Raw genomic sequence first — 18,934 nt, 5'->3', positions numbered from 1 at the left:
AGCTGAAATCAATTGCTGAAAGTAAATCTGATCGTCTACCTGCGGTTCCATGCCGACTGCGGAAGCAAAGGGCGCCCCCAGTTGTGGTAGTTGGAACTGCGAGCATGACGCTAGAATAGACACATAGCAATTATCACCAGAGTGCATCCAGTAAAACCAAATCTCTCCAAGCACCAACGACCCAAACCCATCACCATGTTCCCAGATCTGAGCAATTAACTTGGTCAGTACAAAGTTATCATAACCAATAGAAAGGATGCCAAACCTACAAAAGAGCTAGGTCACCGCGAGGAGATATTTGCTAAATTTGACTAAATTTCACTTACTATACCTTTAAGCAAGCATCTCCTGCCTGCTCCAGTAGAGCGGATTAGTGGCGGCCAGTAAAAGAGTGGATGAACTGGGCATGGACCAGTATGTGAATATTTAGCCATGGGGATAAGTGGAAAAGAGCATGCCTGCTACTGTAGTTCAATCATGAATTAATAAATACATAAGTAAATGACCGAACAAATGCAATATAAACTGTTTTTACAAATGAGATTGCACTGCACTCAGCAGGCTGTCATCAACCCCTGAGTGCCACTTAGGGGAACATAACCTGTTCTGTTTGTCTCCGCATGTCTAATCCTCTCAGCATGATAGACCTAATTACGTGTTTTACACTTGGAAACGTACATGTTGCCAGTCAAAGCCTGAGCTAAAGCCATATGCCGGTGAATCTATGCATCTGTCTCTATAGAAACTGTAGTGAAGCGTGCACGCTAGCTGTTAAGTAACACTGGCAGTCCACACAGAACTGCACTGCAGATCTCTCCAGAGGAACATTTAGTGTGTTTGTGTGTATTACTGTCAAGACAATTTGTTCCACACTATACGGCATAAACCACAGACAAAGGGTGGTACTAATGTCCTGTATATTATGTAGTCAGACAAACATACTGTAACAATTACAACTTTTTACTTACATAAAATATAATGGAATGCCAATGCCTATCTCAAATAAAAACAGTTAATCTCCAGATATACCGTACTCCTCTGCACCAATGCAATGCATTACTGTTGTCCAATCAGAGATAAAGGCTTATTGTGTTATACACTCTATTCTATATTTCAGGTACAATTTTGCTGACACTGAACTAAGGCTAACTACTGTACTTAAAAGAAATTCCACCAATTAAAGACAAGTGAAGGGATTGAAGGGAACATGTTGCCATCCTGACCCTGTTTCTCTATTTTGTAAACAACATTCCTTGAACCGATAAACCCTTTTACTTTTACTTCTGTTAACCTTAAAAACGTATACATATTAGGTCACCAAATATACTGTGTATTTATACAAATGCATATATTGTAAGTGGCAAACAATTAAAGAATAGCCTTCGAGGTGAACAATATAACTCTGGATGATCTTTTTATATGATGATGACTTGTGTTTGTGACTTTTTTCATTCAAATTTATAGAGTTAACTAAATCTTTGACTCCACTGTGTACTCCTCTCCTCCACCCCCCCAAACAAAGAAGCACAGTGATGTAATTGATTATGCTGCAACACAATATAGCAATACATAACTTGCCCCGAGTTTCATGTGAGTCCAATCAACAGTGTCTGATAAGCTGTGTGAGACAGTGAATCAAACAAACCAACCAAAATAAAGATGGAACTGATTCATAGCTCAAAGTGTGATTTCATCAAAGAGGAACAAACACAACCAGAGCTGCTGATAAAACTGAAAACTTCAAATCAAACAAACAAAACAACTTTCTTGACTGCTTATTATTTCTGTACTTTTTCTCCGAGTGATCTAACTGGTGCCTTCTGATAACAATTAACTTGAGAGCGCTGTGACAGAAGAGGAGAACGTTCACAGTGAAGTGGATCTTCCACGCCCACAGTGTTTAACATTATAACCTCTTAGGTAAGATAGTTGCTAAACTACAGCTTATCACCGCTCTAGTGTTCACTCCCCTCTATCTTCCTGTCACTGCGTCACTATCTCGCTGTTCTGATTCTCCCTCTCTAATTCTCCCTGTCGTTCTTTTTCTCTCTACTCCTCTCACTTTCTCTGTGATCAAACAGAAGAGCGGGACAGTCAATTAATACAAGTTGCCATGGCAACTGGATGCTGAGCCAAACCTTGTAGAACCTTGATTCAGTTTCTCTCTCCCGAGGTTTTGGTTCAGTAAGCACAATGCTGGGGCATTCCAATTGTGTCTGTGTGTTTTTAGAATCTGCATTATATGCAGATGTTTTTATGTTGACTGCAGGGTGCAACAATTATCTGATTAAAATAAAGACTAGGCTAGCTGTACCGCAGCTGCAATAATAGGAGAATACATGACAGAAAAGTGCCCCTTGCAAGTTTCTCTTTTTAGAAACTTTCTTCTATCCCACCACAATTATATGTGTGGGAACAAAGTGGTTTATACCGGTTTGGCAACAACTGTTAATTTTGTCTTTCACTAATCTGCTAAATTTCCCTTTCTGAATTTGGTTGAGGCAAATGCCCTCTAATAATACTAATACGTGCTGCAATTTTTATTTATTTTTCACTTTACTACATACCATTTTTATGTAATAAGTATGTTTCTATGTGCTAGACAACGCATTCTCATGAACAGGTATGATGAAGGTAAAATGTATGCACACTGGTCACATGACTGGCTAAGAGCTCCAGGGGTCCGTTTCAGGTAGAAGGTTTAACAAACTCTGAGTCTAACCCTGATGTCTGAGTTGATTTACCCTGAGATGGGAAACTCTGAGTTTTCGGGTTCAGAACACCTGATATGAGTTGGTTCAATCAACTCGGAGTGGGTTCACGCGCGTGCACCACCACAATAAAAAGGCAGTATGAATGGAGCCATGATTCACCATGGTAACAACCACAAACAAACGGGTCGGCGGAAATACTCATGCGCACAAACAGCGATGTATTTCGTTAAAAAAGTAAGACAGCGGTTGCTGCTGCAAAAGAGAGAGAATTGGTGTGGGAGAAAATTGCTGCTCGAGTCAATGTGTAAGCATTAACAGTGTATTCATTTCATATTTAATCACAGTTAACTTATAATATTAGCCTACTAGTGAAAACTGGAATTGTATTACACCTATAATTTCATTTGGGTGCAATCCTGCGGGCGAAAAAGTAAGCTACTATGCCTACTATATCCCATTCTGAGGCTGCAGCACCATGATCATTAACAGAACTATAATCTATAATCATTTATTTCTTTTTAATGTCTAATGAGAACAATACAAAAAACTTTTAAAAAACGTTTCAGAGCGGGTCACACTTTTCTGACGGCTCTGCATACAGTGGCTTTACTATTAGCCTACAGTATGATCTGCATCACCAATAAAGAAAACTGCCGTTTGCAAAAAACGTAATGCGACACAAAGAATCTGCTGGGATGTTAAAGCATGTCCACGATGGTGGATGTTAGTGATATGAGGACGGATAAGGTATCTACATATCTGATGGACTGTGAAAAAAAATACCTCTCAAATCGGTTATGTGGAAATGAAAATACATTTAGTCGGGACTCAATATCATCTCCCGACGTAAACTCTCTGTGAAGTAATACAGCTTTTTCATCAACGGGATCGTCGACAAAAGGACATGACATGTTTGCGAAAAAAACGTTTTATAATCTGCCTGACAATAAGTTTTATTTATTAAGTTTTTATTCATGCAGATAACAAACTGCATTAAAATGCACCTGATACAGACTGAATGAATGAATGAGGAAATGAGAGAGAAGAAACTCAAGGTTTCTTGAAGAAAACCTGCTCCCGACCAGGTTAGGTTCACAGACTCAGTTACCATAGTAACTGACTCTGAGGTTAAGTTACCTCTCTTTCTGAAACAGAAAACCCAGAGTTTCCCTCATCTCAGGGTTAACAAACTCAGAGTTTTCACTAAACCTGCTTTCTGAAACGGACCCCAGGCCGCCGAGCGGCAGTTGCTAGTTGTTTAAGCCACTACAGAGCTTTGTGACGCCGGCTACAGTCCTCCGTGGTATCAGCGGTAGCTGGTGGTTCAGTTTACCCGAAAATAGGTGACTTTGAGCCGGGTACAAAGCACCGCAAGCTGCCGGTCGTTGCAGCGGATATTAAGGTTACATTTTTCACAAAATATGAGCGTTTTGTCGCAACGAAAGATAAAATTAGGCACCAAAATGACCAGTTAAGATGAGGAAAAAAAATTTGGTTTGGAATAAAAAAACACTCCTAAGAAACATGCATTTCCTGGGTGAAAGGCTTTAGTTTTTTCCCGGTTAGCAAACTCCGCTCTCTGGCTTCAAAGTCCTGTATGTTAACACCCACCCTTCCACCCCGACCTATGAATATAGCAACACAAACATGGAATGCTTACGAATTACAGTGCTGAACTTTTCGTAGCTTTTTGAATGAATGGTTCATGAGAACAGGCTGTGCTAGAAGTCAGGGTAGTAGTGCTTTTGTTTTGGATGCGTTTTTATCACAGAGTTTTACCTATGGTGAAGGTGGAGCCATTGATTGCAATTAATAGTGATTTTCCAAGGCATACTGTTACTTTTTTGAATGATCAATGTGTTTCCCCACCAATACAGGCAGTAATTAATTACTTTATTATTTTGTTAAGTTGTATTATCGAAAAATGCTAGTGCTGCTGTTGGGTGTGATCAAAAGCAAATAGAAAGCTTTCAAGTCTGAGATTTCAGTCAACTATGGCAGCCAATTGTTTGTAACTAACAAGCCACCAAATTCAAGAAAATCTATTTCACAAAATCCATGTTTTTTTGTTTGTCTTTGATATTTCGGCAAAAAACACCTTCTGATGTTAATGAAAATCATGCTTTTACCTTCTTTCACATTACACAGCATAAAATAAAATAAATAAACCTTCACTATAAGGGATTATCCATCCCAAGTCAGTTTAGTCTAATAGATTTTCATACAATACTCAAATAAAGTAAGCCTAACACTTTGTGGAAAGGAAGAAAACTATGTTATCTCTCTTTAATTCTAAACATTTTGTTTTGGTTTGTAAAGGTAAAACGGTTGGAAAAAGGTTGGGAGTGATGCAATGTAGTATATCATTTGTCTTGAACAAGCTGTCATCAGTATGGTCCTTTCACTTGACGTTGACTGTTCTGTCTACCCATGCACGTCGGTGTAATAATAGTATCAGTAAGTACCAGAGAAAGGGAGCGTCTCTCCAGGCTGCTCTTTCCCAGGCTTATCACACTGCTCTTTCCAGACTCAATGGTGAAGCTCCGCCTCTCTGAGGAGTAGGATCCCCTGGGCCCCGAAAGGGCCCCCAGCTCCAGGTGGCCGTTGGGTGTCAGTGTGCAGATCCTTGGTTCTATAGGTAGTTGAACAGAGAGAGCATGTCAAATAGTACTTTTGTTGTTTTTTTGCCATCCATCCAATGTATGTTGTTACCCATTTGGTGTCTATCAAAAATGTACTCCTCACATACTTTTACACTGTTACATTAGTTTAGATTGACTTTATTGATTGGGAAATTTGGGAACTACATTTGTGTGCTATAGCAGCAAAATATCAGACACATAGCACACATACATAATAATCAATGAATAATAAACAGGAATAGAATACAAGAACAAATATTCAAAAAATAAAGATAAAAAATACAAAGGAAAGAATGTCCAAACCAAGTTGGGAATAAAAATTTACAACTATTTAAAGTTTTTATGAATAAGTAAGTAAAACGTGTTTGTGCAAGTTGCACTTAGTGCAGTATTGTGATGTATATTAGTTTTATCTAACACTCAGTGATTAATTGTTAAAAAAATGTATTGCCTGTGGTAGGAATGATTTCTTGTAGTGTTTCTTCTTAGGCATAGTCTATCTACAATTTTAGCTCATTCCTGAAGCTATGCTCTTTTTTACTCAACCACTTTCTATTAAGCTGTCTTGTATATCTTTATGTCACTGTGATTTCCTAGATTTTTCCAGAATGACTTTTGACAACCCCCAGGCAACTGGCTTCAATCTGTTGTGGGTTATAGATGTAGGTGCAGAGAGCCATTGCACCAATAGTCTATATCCTCGACGTTCCACTTCTGGGATTGCTCCGTTATATTTTGCAGCAGCACTGCGGCTTTTCCCGGTGCTTAGCATCACCCAAGATGGTTGTGATTGGTTTAAAGAAATGCCAATAAACCAGAGCAGGTTTTTCTCCCATCCCGGAATGCTGTGTGGACTAGCCAGACCTTCCTCTGCAGCGCTGAGGAGAAAGGTCTGGCAAAGCGAGACTATTGCACCAGTAACACAGTAAGGCTTTTTATAAATAGAGAAATAAGGACAAATGTCGAGCTTATGGAGGTGTGAATACATTTGGAAATCACTAACTTTAGAAAGCTAGAAAGCTATTAGACCGGTTATGAGTTTAAAAACACTTTGCATTCTGGTCTTTTAAGGCTCCTGTCAATATGTGTAGAAATGTAAAGAAAAAAAAGCAGTTTCTGAGAAACTAAATTCTTTTTTTGTTTTTACTTAGTTCTAATTTTCTCAAAAAATAATAATCCTTGAAAATCGTTGGGATGACGATGCCAAACCGCCCACTCGCTGAAGATACCCCTCAATTGGAAATACACAGAGATAAAGTAGAATATGGCTCACATCTTAAGCCAAAAGAGATATAAAAAAGAAAGAAAAATGCAGAGAGGCAGAGAATGTGCTGTGTGAGTGGACAGACATTGAAACACCTTGTTGTATTTCCATCTATATGTAAACAGACAGCAGGATTTGATCTTTTCCACATCTTTTCTCTGCAGCAGTAGCCCACTTATATTGTATAGAAATGATTCCACCAGTCTCTGAACTCATGTTTAATCCTCTCTGAACTGCATTGTTTACTGGGTCTGTTGAGGAAGGCTGTATGGCTGGAGTTGGTCCATTGTGAGCTTTGGATAAAGATAGAGCTCATTTATATTTCACATAAGACTGCTGGCTATTCTCTGACTTTTTGTAAGCTTTTGGCACATAGTTGTGTCTTACTTTTGGTTTTAGGGTTGAGCACATGAAGTAGCCTCACTGGAAAACAAAGACTATTGGCTTCCATTTTAAGATACAAGCAGATTGTTGGGCATGTTGTTCATTCAACTCTGTGATTTCAATTTTGGTATAGTGGTGAATCAAACTTGTCAGTGCCCTAAACAAATTATACTTTTGCAAACTGTGCTTTTAATAATTGTACTTATTAAATTGACATTTGGCAACACCTGGAAGCTGCTTAACACCCTCCATATTCTTCATATGTTTACATTCAATGTCTAACTTTGTCATCCTGATTGTCTATATTGTCATTTTTATTATGCTGGTTATTCTGTACAAACAACCTCTATTCCATGTCTGCACATCCCTCCTCAGTTACCCGTTCTAAGATTTCTTAAAAATTTGTGATATTGGGCTATATAAATAAAATTGACTTGACTTTGTTGTTAAATGACACTGACAAATGAAAAATGATGAAAACAAACATTATGATACTGATATGTTCTTATTTCATTTTGGAAAAGAACTCTGTTGGCTGTATTTTAGCTTGGCTGACAGGATATAATTATGATTTAAAAGTTTTAATTTGAAAGTTGTATTATGTCCTAACCTACATAAGATGGGTCAGTTATTTTAACTTCAGCAACTGACGGATAAAACTCAAATTAAAAACACACTGTAATTATAAGGGTGAGAGGGGAACATGGCCTCAGCTCACCAGACAACTTTATGGAGTCGTGCTTCTCGCTCTCGTCAAAGGAGGAGTGGTCGTCATCCGAATAAGAGCGATTGGCATCACCCTGGAGACAAAAAGGGGGGCGAGGGACAGACCAAGGGATAAAGAGAAGAACGAGACGTGGAATTATACAGGCCTTGTGCTGTGGGAGGCTTTAAAGTGCACTGTAACAGATTTCACAGATTTGGTGTGACTCAGAACCTTTAATCTCCTGTGTGACATCAGTCAAAGCCTCTGCTCTCTCCCACCTCTTATCAAACATTTTTGAGGTTATCAGGGTGGCTCAGATCTGGGTTGTGTGTTAACATTAAATCAGTAAAATCCTCAACCTACTAACACACTACTCCAATAACCCCACAGGTTTGGTTAAATCCAATGGGATTTCCTCTTCGGCCTTTTCAATGGGAAAATCTGGAGCAAATTGGCTCAATAATCCCTAGTGTGTAGCAGTAGTAGAGACAGTGTGGATGAGCGGAAGAAGGGGAGAGAGCCAGAGGGGGAAAGACCTACGTTGAGAGAAGGAGAGCGAGAGAATGAAAGGCAGACAGACTGTGGAAGGCATTTCAAAAGGATCAATCAAAAGCATTGTGATTTGTGTCAAGTGTTTCCCATTCCAATTCACGTGTTCCATGAATATGCTTTGATCCGTATATGAAAAATCAACTGGATTACTCAACCGCACTGTTATTTTCCAATCATGCATCTGGGAGTTTGACAGTTGATGGCGGATTGACAGCATCATTTTCCAGTGTTTTGACAGATGGCTTCTGATTACACTGTTGTGTTCAATACACCATTATTACAGTATGTTTTGACTGCTGATACAGCCTCAGATAAATATCATAATTGTGGCCAATCCTTAATTATTATTTCTGCAGTATAAATTACAATTTGAAACATAAGTTGCTTTTGCTCCAGTTTTCACCCCTTTACAGTGTTTTCAGGCTTATGGCAAAGTCAATACATGCCTATTAAACTTAGCATGCTATATACATGTATTATTACTTTCGGTATATACAGTTTACAGTTTATGTACAGTTAGGCTACTCAAAAGTAGCACTAATATACATACTCTAAAAAAAAAAAGATTCTAAATAAGTGTCTAGTGGTTTAGTCTATAAGTATTTGTTGTAGTAGCAGTAACTCTATGCATGTCAATCTGATCAGTTCTGTGGTTATGAAGATCAACCAGGCACAAGAGCCCGGGCTTATTTTAGCTATGAAGCTCACTGCCAAAGGTCAAACTCTAGCCTTTGAGAAACCCAAAGAGATTGATGGATATCAGCTGTCCATAGCAGAGGACTCAAAGCGCAGAATGCATGGATGGAGACAAGCTAAACATAGAAGAGTTGTCAAAGTTAAAACAGTTTATGTAAATCAATTTACAGGGCATGCCTTGGTAAATAACAATTCATTTCTAAAACAATAGAAATTTGGCACTTGTTTGCAGGAAATTATAGAATTATTGTTAGGTAAGAGCTTGTTGATTTGCTGCAAGTCCTTGGTTGCTGTCAAAGGGCAATACATGTCAAGTGATCATGTTAAATATTTCAACTCTCCTGATTCAGGTTGAACCAAATTAACATTTGTAAAAGGTTAGTAATGAATCACATCAATAAACCTGGCCTGGGCACCTCAATCATGAACAACTAAATTCAAATGTGGACATCAATTCATAATGAAAAACAAGCTTACAACGTTAAGCCATGTGGCAATACTTGGCAACGAGTTCCCTTACCTCTGCCTGAAAGCCTTCAACCAAGATGGCTACCAGCAGGTTGAAGAGGACATAATTTCCAAAAGTCATGAGGGCCACGAAGTAAAGAGCAGCAAGTGGTGAAGTGGCTGCCATACCGTTGTACAAAACTGCGTTCCAGTCCTCCTGGGTCAGAATCTAAGGAAATTCCATAGATAAAAACACTCACACACATACAGTGCTTTAATAGTGCACACATAGACCACTTAAACAATTTAATTAAATATTGATACAAACACAGAAGGTGTTCTGTAGAGTTCTAGTATTCTTCAAAATGTCTTTGTGTATAGAATGTTGCAGTGGTGTTCTAGCATTAACTGTGTGAAAATAAAAATCACAGGGGACTTAAAAATTGGATTTACAACCAATATGCAAACGTTTACATTATTGGAGTTTGAAGTGGTCTGATTAAAAGTGTAAGTGTAAAAGATTTGTGCAGAAATAATCGAATATGTGTGCAAGTCATCTGCATATATAGAGAAAGGGCCGCAAGCGGTGTAGATATGCAGCGATTTTTGCTAGTGTGTTTGTCTGCATGCCTATCCATTTGTGATATGTTGATTACCTGAAAAACAGTGACAATGGCCCAGAGCAGAGAGTCAAAGTTCTTCCTGTCTGGTACTGTGTCACCGGTGTCGGTCTTGAGACTGAACTTGCAGCCAAAAATGTGCATTCCCAGGATACTGTAACACAATAACAGAACCTCTGATGATGTAAACATACCGTACACACCGAAAATTTACCATCTGCTCTAACCGACTGATGAATCTTTGCAGGTTTTCTGAACATGATGAATGCCAGGCATATGTTATCCATGAAGAGGCTTTGGCCTCTTCTTTTTTATTTTTATTTTTTTGCTGGTTCGGATTTTATGCGGCTCTGTGTGTTATCAGTTGATATTGTACCCTGGCTGCAACCAAACACTTTCTTGGCTGGAATAATGAAGATGAATGTGAATGTTTTAATGTGACTGAACCCTAAAGCCTGGTTACATAAGATGTCGTCAACCTAAATGGCCTTGTTGTCACTGTAAAGTACCACATTAAACATTTAAATATAATGTAAAGGTTCTTTTAATGTGCAGTTAATTTGTTATAGAAATAGATATTAATTCCTTGCAGGGAATCCAAGAGCCTTTGTACAGTATCAAACTGTGAATACAATTAGTAGTAGTGATAGCCAAACATGCCTGCTATAACCAGCAACTAAGGACATTGACAAAGCAAACATGACATGAACAAATATTAATGGTGCAATGTAGCTAGGATGTAACATTTTTGGGGCACACCTTGCATTTACACACACCACCTTAAAAGTGACACAAACACACAAAATAGAACCCTGGCATAATAGTAGTTTGGTATACATATAAGTAAAAAAATATATTAAAATAAGTGCTTGTACTTGGAACATGTATGTGTCTTAAAACACAAGTACATAGTTGTTGATGTTGTGTGTACTCAACAATCAAATCACCTTACAAAGCAGAATTTCAAGAAGTTAAAAGTAATGCTGAGATGGAAAATGGTAAAGGGAATGCATTTATATTGTACCTTTCTACTTTACCCAAAGCACTTTTACAAATTGCCTCGCAACTTTGGTTTCAGTGTCTTGCTCAAAGACACTTTGACAGTAGGAGCCGGGGATTGAACCGACTTGTGGTTTAAGGACGACATGGCTCTACCTTGTGAGCCACAGCTGCCCCCGAAAGGGAGGGGAATGAAAACAGCTGTGTCAGGGCTTGAGCATCTACAAATGTCTGCGTGTTCTGTTGCTCCAGTTCTTCAAGTGACTGCTTGTTGATTTCTAACCACATCTTCAAGTGGCTGCTCGTTATATTTCACCCAGGGTTAATAGCTGCTATGGAACACTGTGACCTGCTGCACTTCAATGGCAGCTGTTATGCACTTTGAAATAGACAAAAGCAAACACATACAAACACACAAAGACAGAGGATAAAACAATGGCCTGTCTCTAAATAATATATAAAGACCACTGTTCAAAAGATTGTTGAAAAGAAGTTGTCAGGTGATGAGGAGCCAGAGAAGCATAGACAGATTGTCTTGTAATCTATGATCTGCATCAGAAGGAGACACCAACAAACACCCACATACAGCACGTTTTAGAGCATGTATTACCTTACCTAAAGATGAAGATGAAGAGCATGAGCAGCATGCAGAAGGTGGCCACATTGTCCATGGTCTTCATGAGGACCACCAGCTGTCTCCTCAAAGCTGGCATGAACCTTACCAGCTTCAGCACCCTGAGCAGTCTGAAAGTCCTCAGCACAGACAAACCGCCGTCGGACTGGCCGGCAATCTCACACACACTGAGAAGAGAAACACAGACCACATAGACAAGCAGGCAACGTAAGGGAAAGAATGCAAAATTATGATAATTTAAAGCATTAATCGGCAACATTTACATAAAAATACACAAGAGGTTTTGAAGTTAAATATGTTTTTATAGGTCTCCCTTTTTACAAAATGCAATTGCAAACTATAGTATAGGTAAGATAGTGGGAAAGGGAATAGAAGTGGTTATACTAAATTAAATATGGTAATGATTTGGCAATTAAAAGACTTGGTTAAGGTTAGGAAAAGATTATGGTTGATTGGTCAGCATTTCCGGGTCTTCGGCATCTGTGCTCTCTACGTCTCTGGACCGTCTTTGCAGCTGGGGGATGACTGTAACGGCACTGCAGCAGCACTTTCTCCCTATATATAGTGTAATTGTGACATGACAACCGTCATGGTCACAAATGATGAAGTCCTGACGGCTCGTTTAAAGGCACAGTTTCTGTATACGGTCTGTGTGCATTTTTCGACATGCTTTATAATAAAAAAATACATGGTATCTTACTTTTTACAATATGGGACCTTTAAGAAAGACAAACTTAAGTGTCATAAAATCTAAGTAAAAAGATATTTCAGTAGTGGCCTAACATCTGATTAATATTTAATCTAGGATTTTAGAGTACATAATAATGGTCAAATTAAAGTAGGATATTTGGTTCCTCAGCAATTCAGCTGCAATCGATAGACAATAAAAATGGGATAATCATCACTCAATCATCAATCATCACTGTTGGATGTGATGTACTGATTAGATCTTGAACTTATTGTTTGCAGTACAATAGATTATCATTGCATACAGTCATATTGCTATTGGAAGGTCATTAGTTAGTAATACACCTTCGATGTAAAAGGTAATCATTACTGCTTTAATTCATATTGAAAGCTCATAAAATGTTTCTTTCAACAACTTAAGGAAACACTGCCAAAATGAAATGAGCTGAATAATCACTAATCCGTTGGCAACATAAGGAATGATTGGTTTATCTCATCTTGCAGTGATTAATGTGTCCACTCAAGAGGTTACTTGTGTTTTTCAACACTATAAATCAAGCTGTTGCCTAAATGTTCAATGCCTTTCTTAATTGCAGTTTGCTGCTGCAAAACAACCACAGATTGGGGATCACAGCAATTACATCTTTCCTTTGACTTCTGGTAGGCATTTTGGTCCTTTTAATGGAGGTGCCTATCAAAGGCTCATCTCAGCACATCAAAATAGCACTGGCTATGAATTGGCAAAGGTGAATGTGAATGAGGGTACTTTTTAAGAGCAGCTCTGAATAGCTGAGGACATTCAGATAGATGAAGAGAGGGGAATTGATAGTGAAGCAAGAGATAAGAAGACAGATGTAGATATGTTCAATCAACGTGTATCTTCTGTGATGGGCTGCACATTTGATCTTGTTCAGTTTTAATAGCTTTGATGTGTATTTGATCTCAGGGTTATAATGGGGATCACCGACAAAGGCGCTCAGCCAGATGAATTGGGGACAAAAACGCCAGCAGATCAAAGGCACGAAGGCACCTGATGCTCCAGGCACACACAACAAAAGACAAAACATGTTTGCTGCTGTCTGACGCTTTGGCATCCGAATATGTACAGGTGGTACATTTCAATCAAATAGAATGCATATGACAATTTGACAAAGCATGACATGAATAATTTAGCTGCAGGATCTCTTTTTCCATAACAGTCTGGCAAACGACAAAAAAGTATGCTACCTGAATTACATACAGTAGTATTTCAGAAACCAAAAAGCCCCTCGTTGCTCCTCTTTCTGCCAAAAGAAACCATATATTAAGGTATATTGTGCAATTACCTTATGATGACGATGACTCCATCAAAGACGTTGTAGGGGTTTCTCAGGTAGTTAAAGGAGCCAAATGCAGTGAGTTTGAGGATCATCTCCAGGGAGAACATGCTGGTGAAGACGATGTTGCAGATCTCCAGAACATTTGTGAGCTCTTCTGGCTGACAGAGCATAGTGACAAATAAAAAAATAAGAGAAAGACAATAGGAAGACAGAAGAAAGAAGAATGAGAAGGAAAGGAAGGGAAAGAAGAGAGCACAAAGAAATGCACTAAAAGTATATATGCACACTGTATACCCTTGTAGCTGTAAGGGTCATTACACACCAAAAAACTAAATTGTTGGATGGATTAAAAAATAATGAGACAGCTTCTCTTGCATCCTGACAGCTAGTCTGGCAAAATACAAACTGTGGCACCACATGTGATGTATTATAATATAGGCTACTGGCCATTTAAGACCATTGTTGAGTAAACTTGTCAGGGTCAGCTCTACATTGTAAGACTTGGCTCAACTTTGATCCATCTACATTGTACTTTGGCAGCCTCAGATGGGCTTTTAGATAAATTAAAGCATCCCAAATCATAACTTGCTAACATTGTGAATGTCAGTATGTTATGTTAGCGACATTCCATGTTCGCATTACAGTAAGCTCTTAGCTGATTCTTGTTTTAGGCTACAGTAGTAGCCTTAACAGTATGTTAACTGTAAGCATGTTAGCTTACATTTAAAACACTGCTATGTTAACATCTGTGCATGTTAATGCTAATATTAGCATGTTGGCATGCAGTTAGTATATTATGTTAACTGTAGGCATAGTAGCATGCTATGGTTACATTTGGCTAACGTTGGTACCGTTAGCATGCTGACAGGGATTAGTTTTTGAGATAATTTGTCACAAAGTAAAGCATTGGACATGAAATTTGACCTGTTGGTGGTGCTAAATTAAAAGTCACAGGTGATTCACCATTTGACAGTCAGACAAACAGACCAAGCTACCATGCTAACCATGTCATGCTTTAAAGTAGGCCTACTATATAGCTACAAAATCTGGAAACTAAATTAGAAAACTGAGAGAGAAAAAGTGTAATCAGAAAGTTCACAAAAGAAATTAAATAGAAAGCAAGTCGGAGAAAGAGAAATGAGGAGTACAGAACAATAGGAAAGGAAATGACAGGCAGTACAACAAAGAGTGCAAGGAGAAGGACAAAAGCTTTTACACACATCTGCGCGTGCACACTAGAGTGGTGATACCCTACCCGAGCCCGACGGGACCTGACGGGACCCGGCGGTACCTGACGGGCCGGGCCGGGTTCGGACAGATATTTAGAAATGATGTTCGGGTTCGGGCTCGGTCACATCAGCGCGATAAGGCATTTGTTGTAAAATGGTGCTGCGGCTCCTTTACGAGAGCTCAGTGTGTGTGTGTGTGTGTGTGTGTGTGTGTAAAGTGGGCAGGTGAGAGATAGAGAAAGAGGAAGCAGACATGTTATAGACCGGAGCAGAGTTGGTGGAAAAGTTTAAGTTTTGTACACAGTGTATGCGGTGTCTGAAATAAACCCCAGACTGAAAGCCAAGTTCATTCATTTGCTCACCAGAAACGGGATTTTAACCCCGACGTTATTGATTTTATAACGTCGGCCCTGGAGGTAACGAGTCTCCCCTGGTTTTCTGACCACGGTCGGAATCGAAGCAATCAGGAAAGGTTAACACTTTGAACATTTTAAATTAAACAGCTTATTAACGTGCGCTTGTTGCCCCATGTGCACTGAGGCGCTCATCTGTTGACATTTCCAAATGACTTCCTACAGTTGCTTAATAAAAGCGGGCTTTCCACACAAACAAAAGTACATGTGTCATTAGTATGAGAAAAAAAATGAGATTTTAACTGTGTCGGGCTCGAATATAAATATCTTGATGCCTGTCGGGCTTGGGTCAGATTCGGTTACTGCTCTGTCGGATGCGGGCCGGGCTAGGACCGAAAAATGCGGCTCGATCACCACTCTAGCGCGCACACACACACACACACACACACACACACTGATGCCAGTAAGAAATAGGAAAGTGTAGCCTAAAATAGCAGGTACATTTTTGCTCTGCGTTTCCACATCCCTACTGTCTGCTCCTTTCCAACACAGCAGAAGGTAGCAGGCAAACAAAAAGCGTAACACATTTTGTCGTCAATTATGGATGTTGCAGATGCTGCCATTTAAAAAAAAGTCCAACATTGTACTCGTTATATCGTGGACACAACCCTAAAGACAACAATTTTGCTCCAAACAATGTGAAGCTACTGTATGTACTGTAGACATATATCTATTCAGTCCTGGAAGTTACACCAGCAAAGCAATAGTTTGTGAGAGTGATACAATTAGCACACTGCCAGTACTTAAACAAATCATTCCTAACTTATTATCGACACTTAAAGATTTAGTGCGTAGTTTCTGCCGCCCCCATGAGGAATTCTGAGTAATGACAACAAACTGTCGGCACGTCCACCTCCTTCACACAGTTCCTAGTAGCCAAGGAGGACACGAGGATTAAAAAACTTGATGGTCTCTTCAGAAGAGGTAATTATCTTCACTTGAGTTTCTGTGTGGGAAAGTCACCGGACGCCACAATCTTCTGAACATAGCCCTACTGAGAAATAAAGAGAGTTGTGTGGAGCTGATAGTCTTTAAGGTGCACTATGAGTTCCTGCATGGTTTCAGCGTGATTTCATTTTTGTCTCAAATCGTAGGCATCTCTCCTTGATCTGCTAGCTGCCTGCCCCCTGAATACACTGGGAAAAAGCCCGGTCTCGGGAGACAACACAGGGGTCATAAACGTCAAACAAACACAGCACAGGCTGTGCACCAAAATACAACAAACCGCATTCCAGCCAATCACCGACAAGATGGTTGGGAGAGGGGGTGGGGGTTAGTGACAATTAGTCAGTTAGTCATGACAGTTACAGAAACAAGGGGTCAGGGGCGAGCTTGCTCTGTTTTGTTTGGTATTTACTTGGAACGTCAACAGAAGTGAAGTCATGCAGGAACTCATGGTGCACCTTTAAAGCTACATTGTGTAAGAATTTCTCCCATCTAGCGGTGAAATTGTATATCACAACCAACTGTATATTACTTTCTAGCTCCCCCCATTCCGAGCCCGTTTAAACTCCTACGGTGGCCGAACCCGAAATTAGCGACGACTTCGTCCGTGAGTGTTCCTTCCAGTGTAATAATAGTTTTATGTTATTTTGGTACCATTTCATTGCTAACATCAGCTATCAGGTTCCCAAACATATGCAAGTTAATGTTAGTAAAGTATCAGTGCTATCGTTATTCTGTATATTGTACAAGATTAATAGTGTAAGGCAATGTTTACAGCGTAGGAGAGAAGCAACGGAGGTTTGTGTTTTTAATATATTTCTCTGAGCAGTATGAACAATGTCAACGAAACCGAAATTAGCTCTTAGTATCTCCATCGTTTACACACAGCTGTTCTAGCTGTAGCTAGTCTGTATTACAACTGCACATGACGTGAGTTGTCTGCCAGGGAAATCGTGACACATGATTACGTTTATGTTACAAGGTAGACAATCCTTTTTCATCATTGACGCGAGGAAAAGTATCCTAGACGTTATGCACAACCATGCTATAGTTAGCCAAGCAACTATAAAACTTTGAATTTACACAAATAGGCAGAATTACCTGTCGAGAAGAAAGCAGGCAACCTTGGTGTCCCTTTTAAAATCCTTGCTCCTTATGATCTTTTTCCATCTTGGAAAAGCCACTCCAACATTAACTTTGGTTTTGTTGCTTTTCCTGTCGCGTTGTCGTTTTAATTCTCTTTTTAACTTCTTGGCGTCTCCGTTACGTGTCCTCGAGAATAGGCGCAATCCTCCTTTTTCAACAGGCTTTCAAATCTGCCGGCAGTCGCAAGCAATCTTCTCCCCCTCCCTGGCATTCGTCACAGTCATTAGTGCCACTGAGTGAAAAGCGCCAAAGGCGGAGGTATGTCCCTCTTTCGCTAATGTATTTTAAAGATGGAGGCGCAACATGGCGGCCGTCATTCCAGAGAGTCGCTCGTATGTATTCTGAACACATGAATGAGCACATATTTGTGAAAGAAAGAACAAAGGGTTTTTTGCTAAGAATCAAATAAAAAAAACTCATTTGGCAATGGTTTGAATGTAACAGACGTTCATTAATATCAAAAAGTTATGCCCTAAAGCTTTAACATTGGCAGGGACAGTTGGATGTATTTATTTTTGCCTTTCACCGAATCAATCAATCGAATCAACGAAGCACACACCGACACCGACACACACACACACACACACACACACAAAGGGCTAAATTTGGCACAATCATGATTTCCAGCACATCACTATTCCACAGAGCTCCTCTGTAACTTCAGCACTGATGCTTCTGACATTTCACTGCCCCAGAATCAATGAGCACTGTGTGTTTTGCATTGTCTCTCATCGTCTATTTGTACTGTGGCACGCGGCACGTGTGTGTGTGTGTGTTTGTGAGTACTAATGAGTGTTTAGCAGTGTGAAAAAACAGACTAATGATGCATGCCCACCAGTGACGGTAACGATGTGATTGCTGACCGCTGTTTACAGACCAGCCAAACAGCATCGGCCCCTGGAGCTCCATTACCGCAGTCTCATTACTGCAGACCTGGGAACAGATCTAAACGCTTATGTGTTTTTCAGTCGGCTGATGGAATGAAATAAGAAAGAGTGGGGATGTGGCATCACACTGAGGACAGTTGATTTAGGGAAGTGAACAGTTTGTACTTGTAAAGTGAACACAACAAACACAACCTTAATAACCTGATGTGAAACAAGACCTAAAAATAAAGCTAATGCTCAAGTCTAAAAGGGTAATATTAAACTGGTGTGTGTATGGGTCCCGCATCAGGAAAAGCAATGCTGCACTAAAAACCTGCCTCTATTCACATGGGTGACTAACTCTTTAACAAACATCGATAACCCTTAAATTTCCATCAAGAGTAATTTCCTCTGTGTATGACGAGCCTGCTGTGTGCTAGTGGCATTATTGAGGTTGCGGTGGTTGGTTGGTTTGGTTGGATGGATGTACAGAGTGTCAAACTTTGACACCAGAGCCCGCTGTTGGCATCCGTGTCCTATCAGCAGTCAATATACAGTAGATTCCTTTAAACCATGATTGTAATCTGTTCCTAAACTTTAGTAGTGTTAGTACCTTTTACCATTCAACTTTAATATAAGAGTTGGGAGCTCAGAAAACACACACATTAATC

The 18,934-nt window shown here is 39.6% G+C and overlaps 1 protein-coding gene across 2 annotated transcripts in view; it reads right to left on the bottom strand.

Annotated features, from left to right (window-relative positions):
- LOC116042940 (voltage-dependent T-type calcium channel subunit alpha-1I-like) overlaps positions 1–18,934 on the bottom strand; it is a 284,645-nt gene that overhangs the window by 96,947 nt on the left and 168,764 nt on the right. For both annotated transcript variants that reach the window (XM_036000910.1, XM_036000911.1), the window contains 7 exons: positions 13,671–13,822; positions 11,640–11,825; positions 10,062–10,179; positions 9,479–9,634; positions 7,723–7,804; positions 5,180–5,346; positions 40–110 (listed from right to left, as the gene is read on the bottom strand). In XM_036000910.1, the coding sequence (XP_035856803.1) occupies positions 40–110; positions 5,180–5,346; positions 7,723–7,804; positions 9,479–9,634; positions 10,062–10,179; positions 11,640–11,825; positions 13,671–13,822 (932 nt within the window). The remainder of the gene's footprint in view (positions 1–39; positions 111–5,179; positions 5,347–7,722; positions 7,805–9,478; positions 9,635–10,061; positions 10,180–11,639; positions 11,826–13,670; positions 13,823–18,934) is intronic.

This window comes from Sander lucioperca, chromosome 4 (assembly GCF_008315115.2).
Source record: "Sander lucioperca isolate FBNREF2018 chromosome 4, SLUC_FBN_1.2, whole genome shotgun sequence".
Taxonomy (NCBI): Eukaryota; Metazoa; Chordata; class Actinopteri; order Perciformes; family Percidae; genus Sander; species Sander lucioperca.
This window is presented reverse-complemented; position numbering and strand designations above follow the sequence as displayed.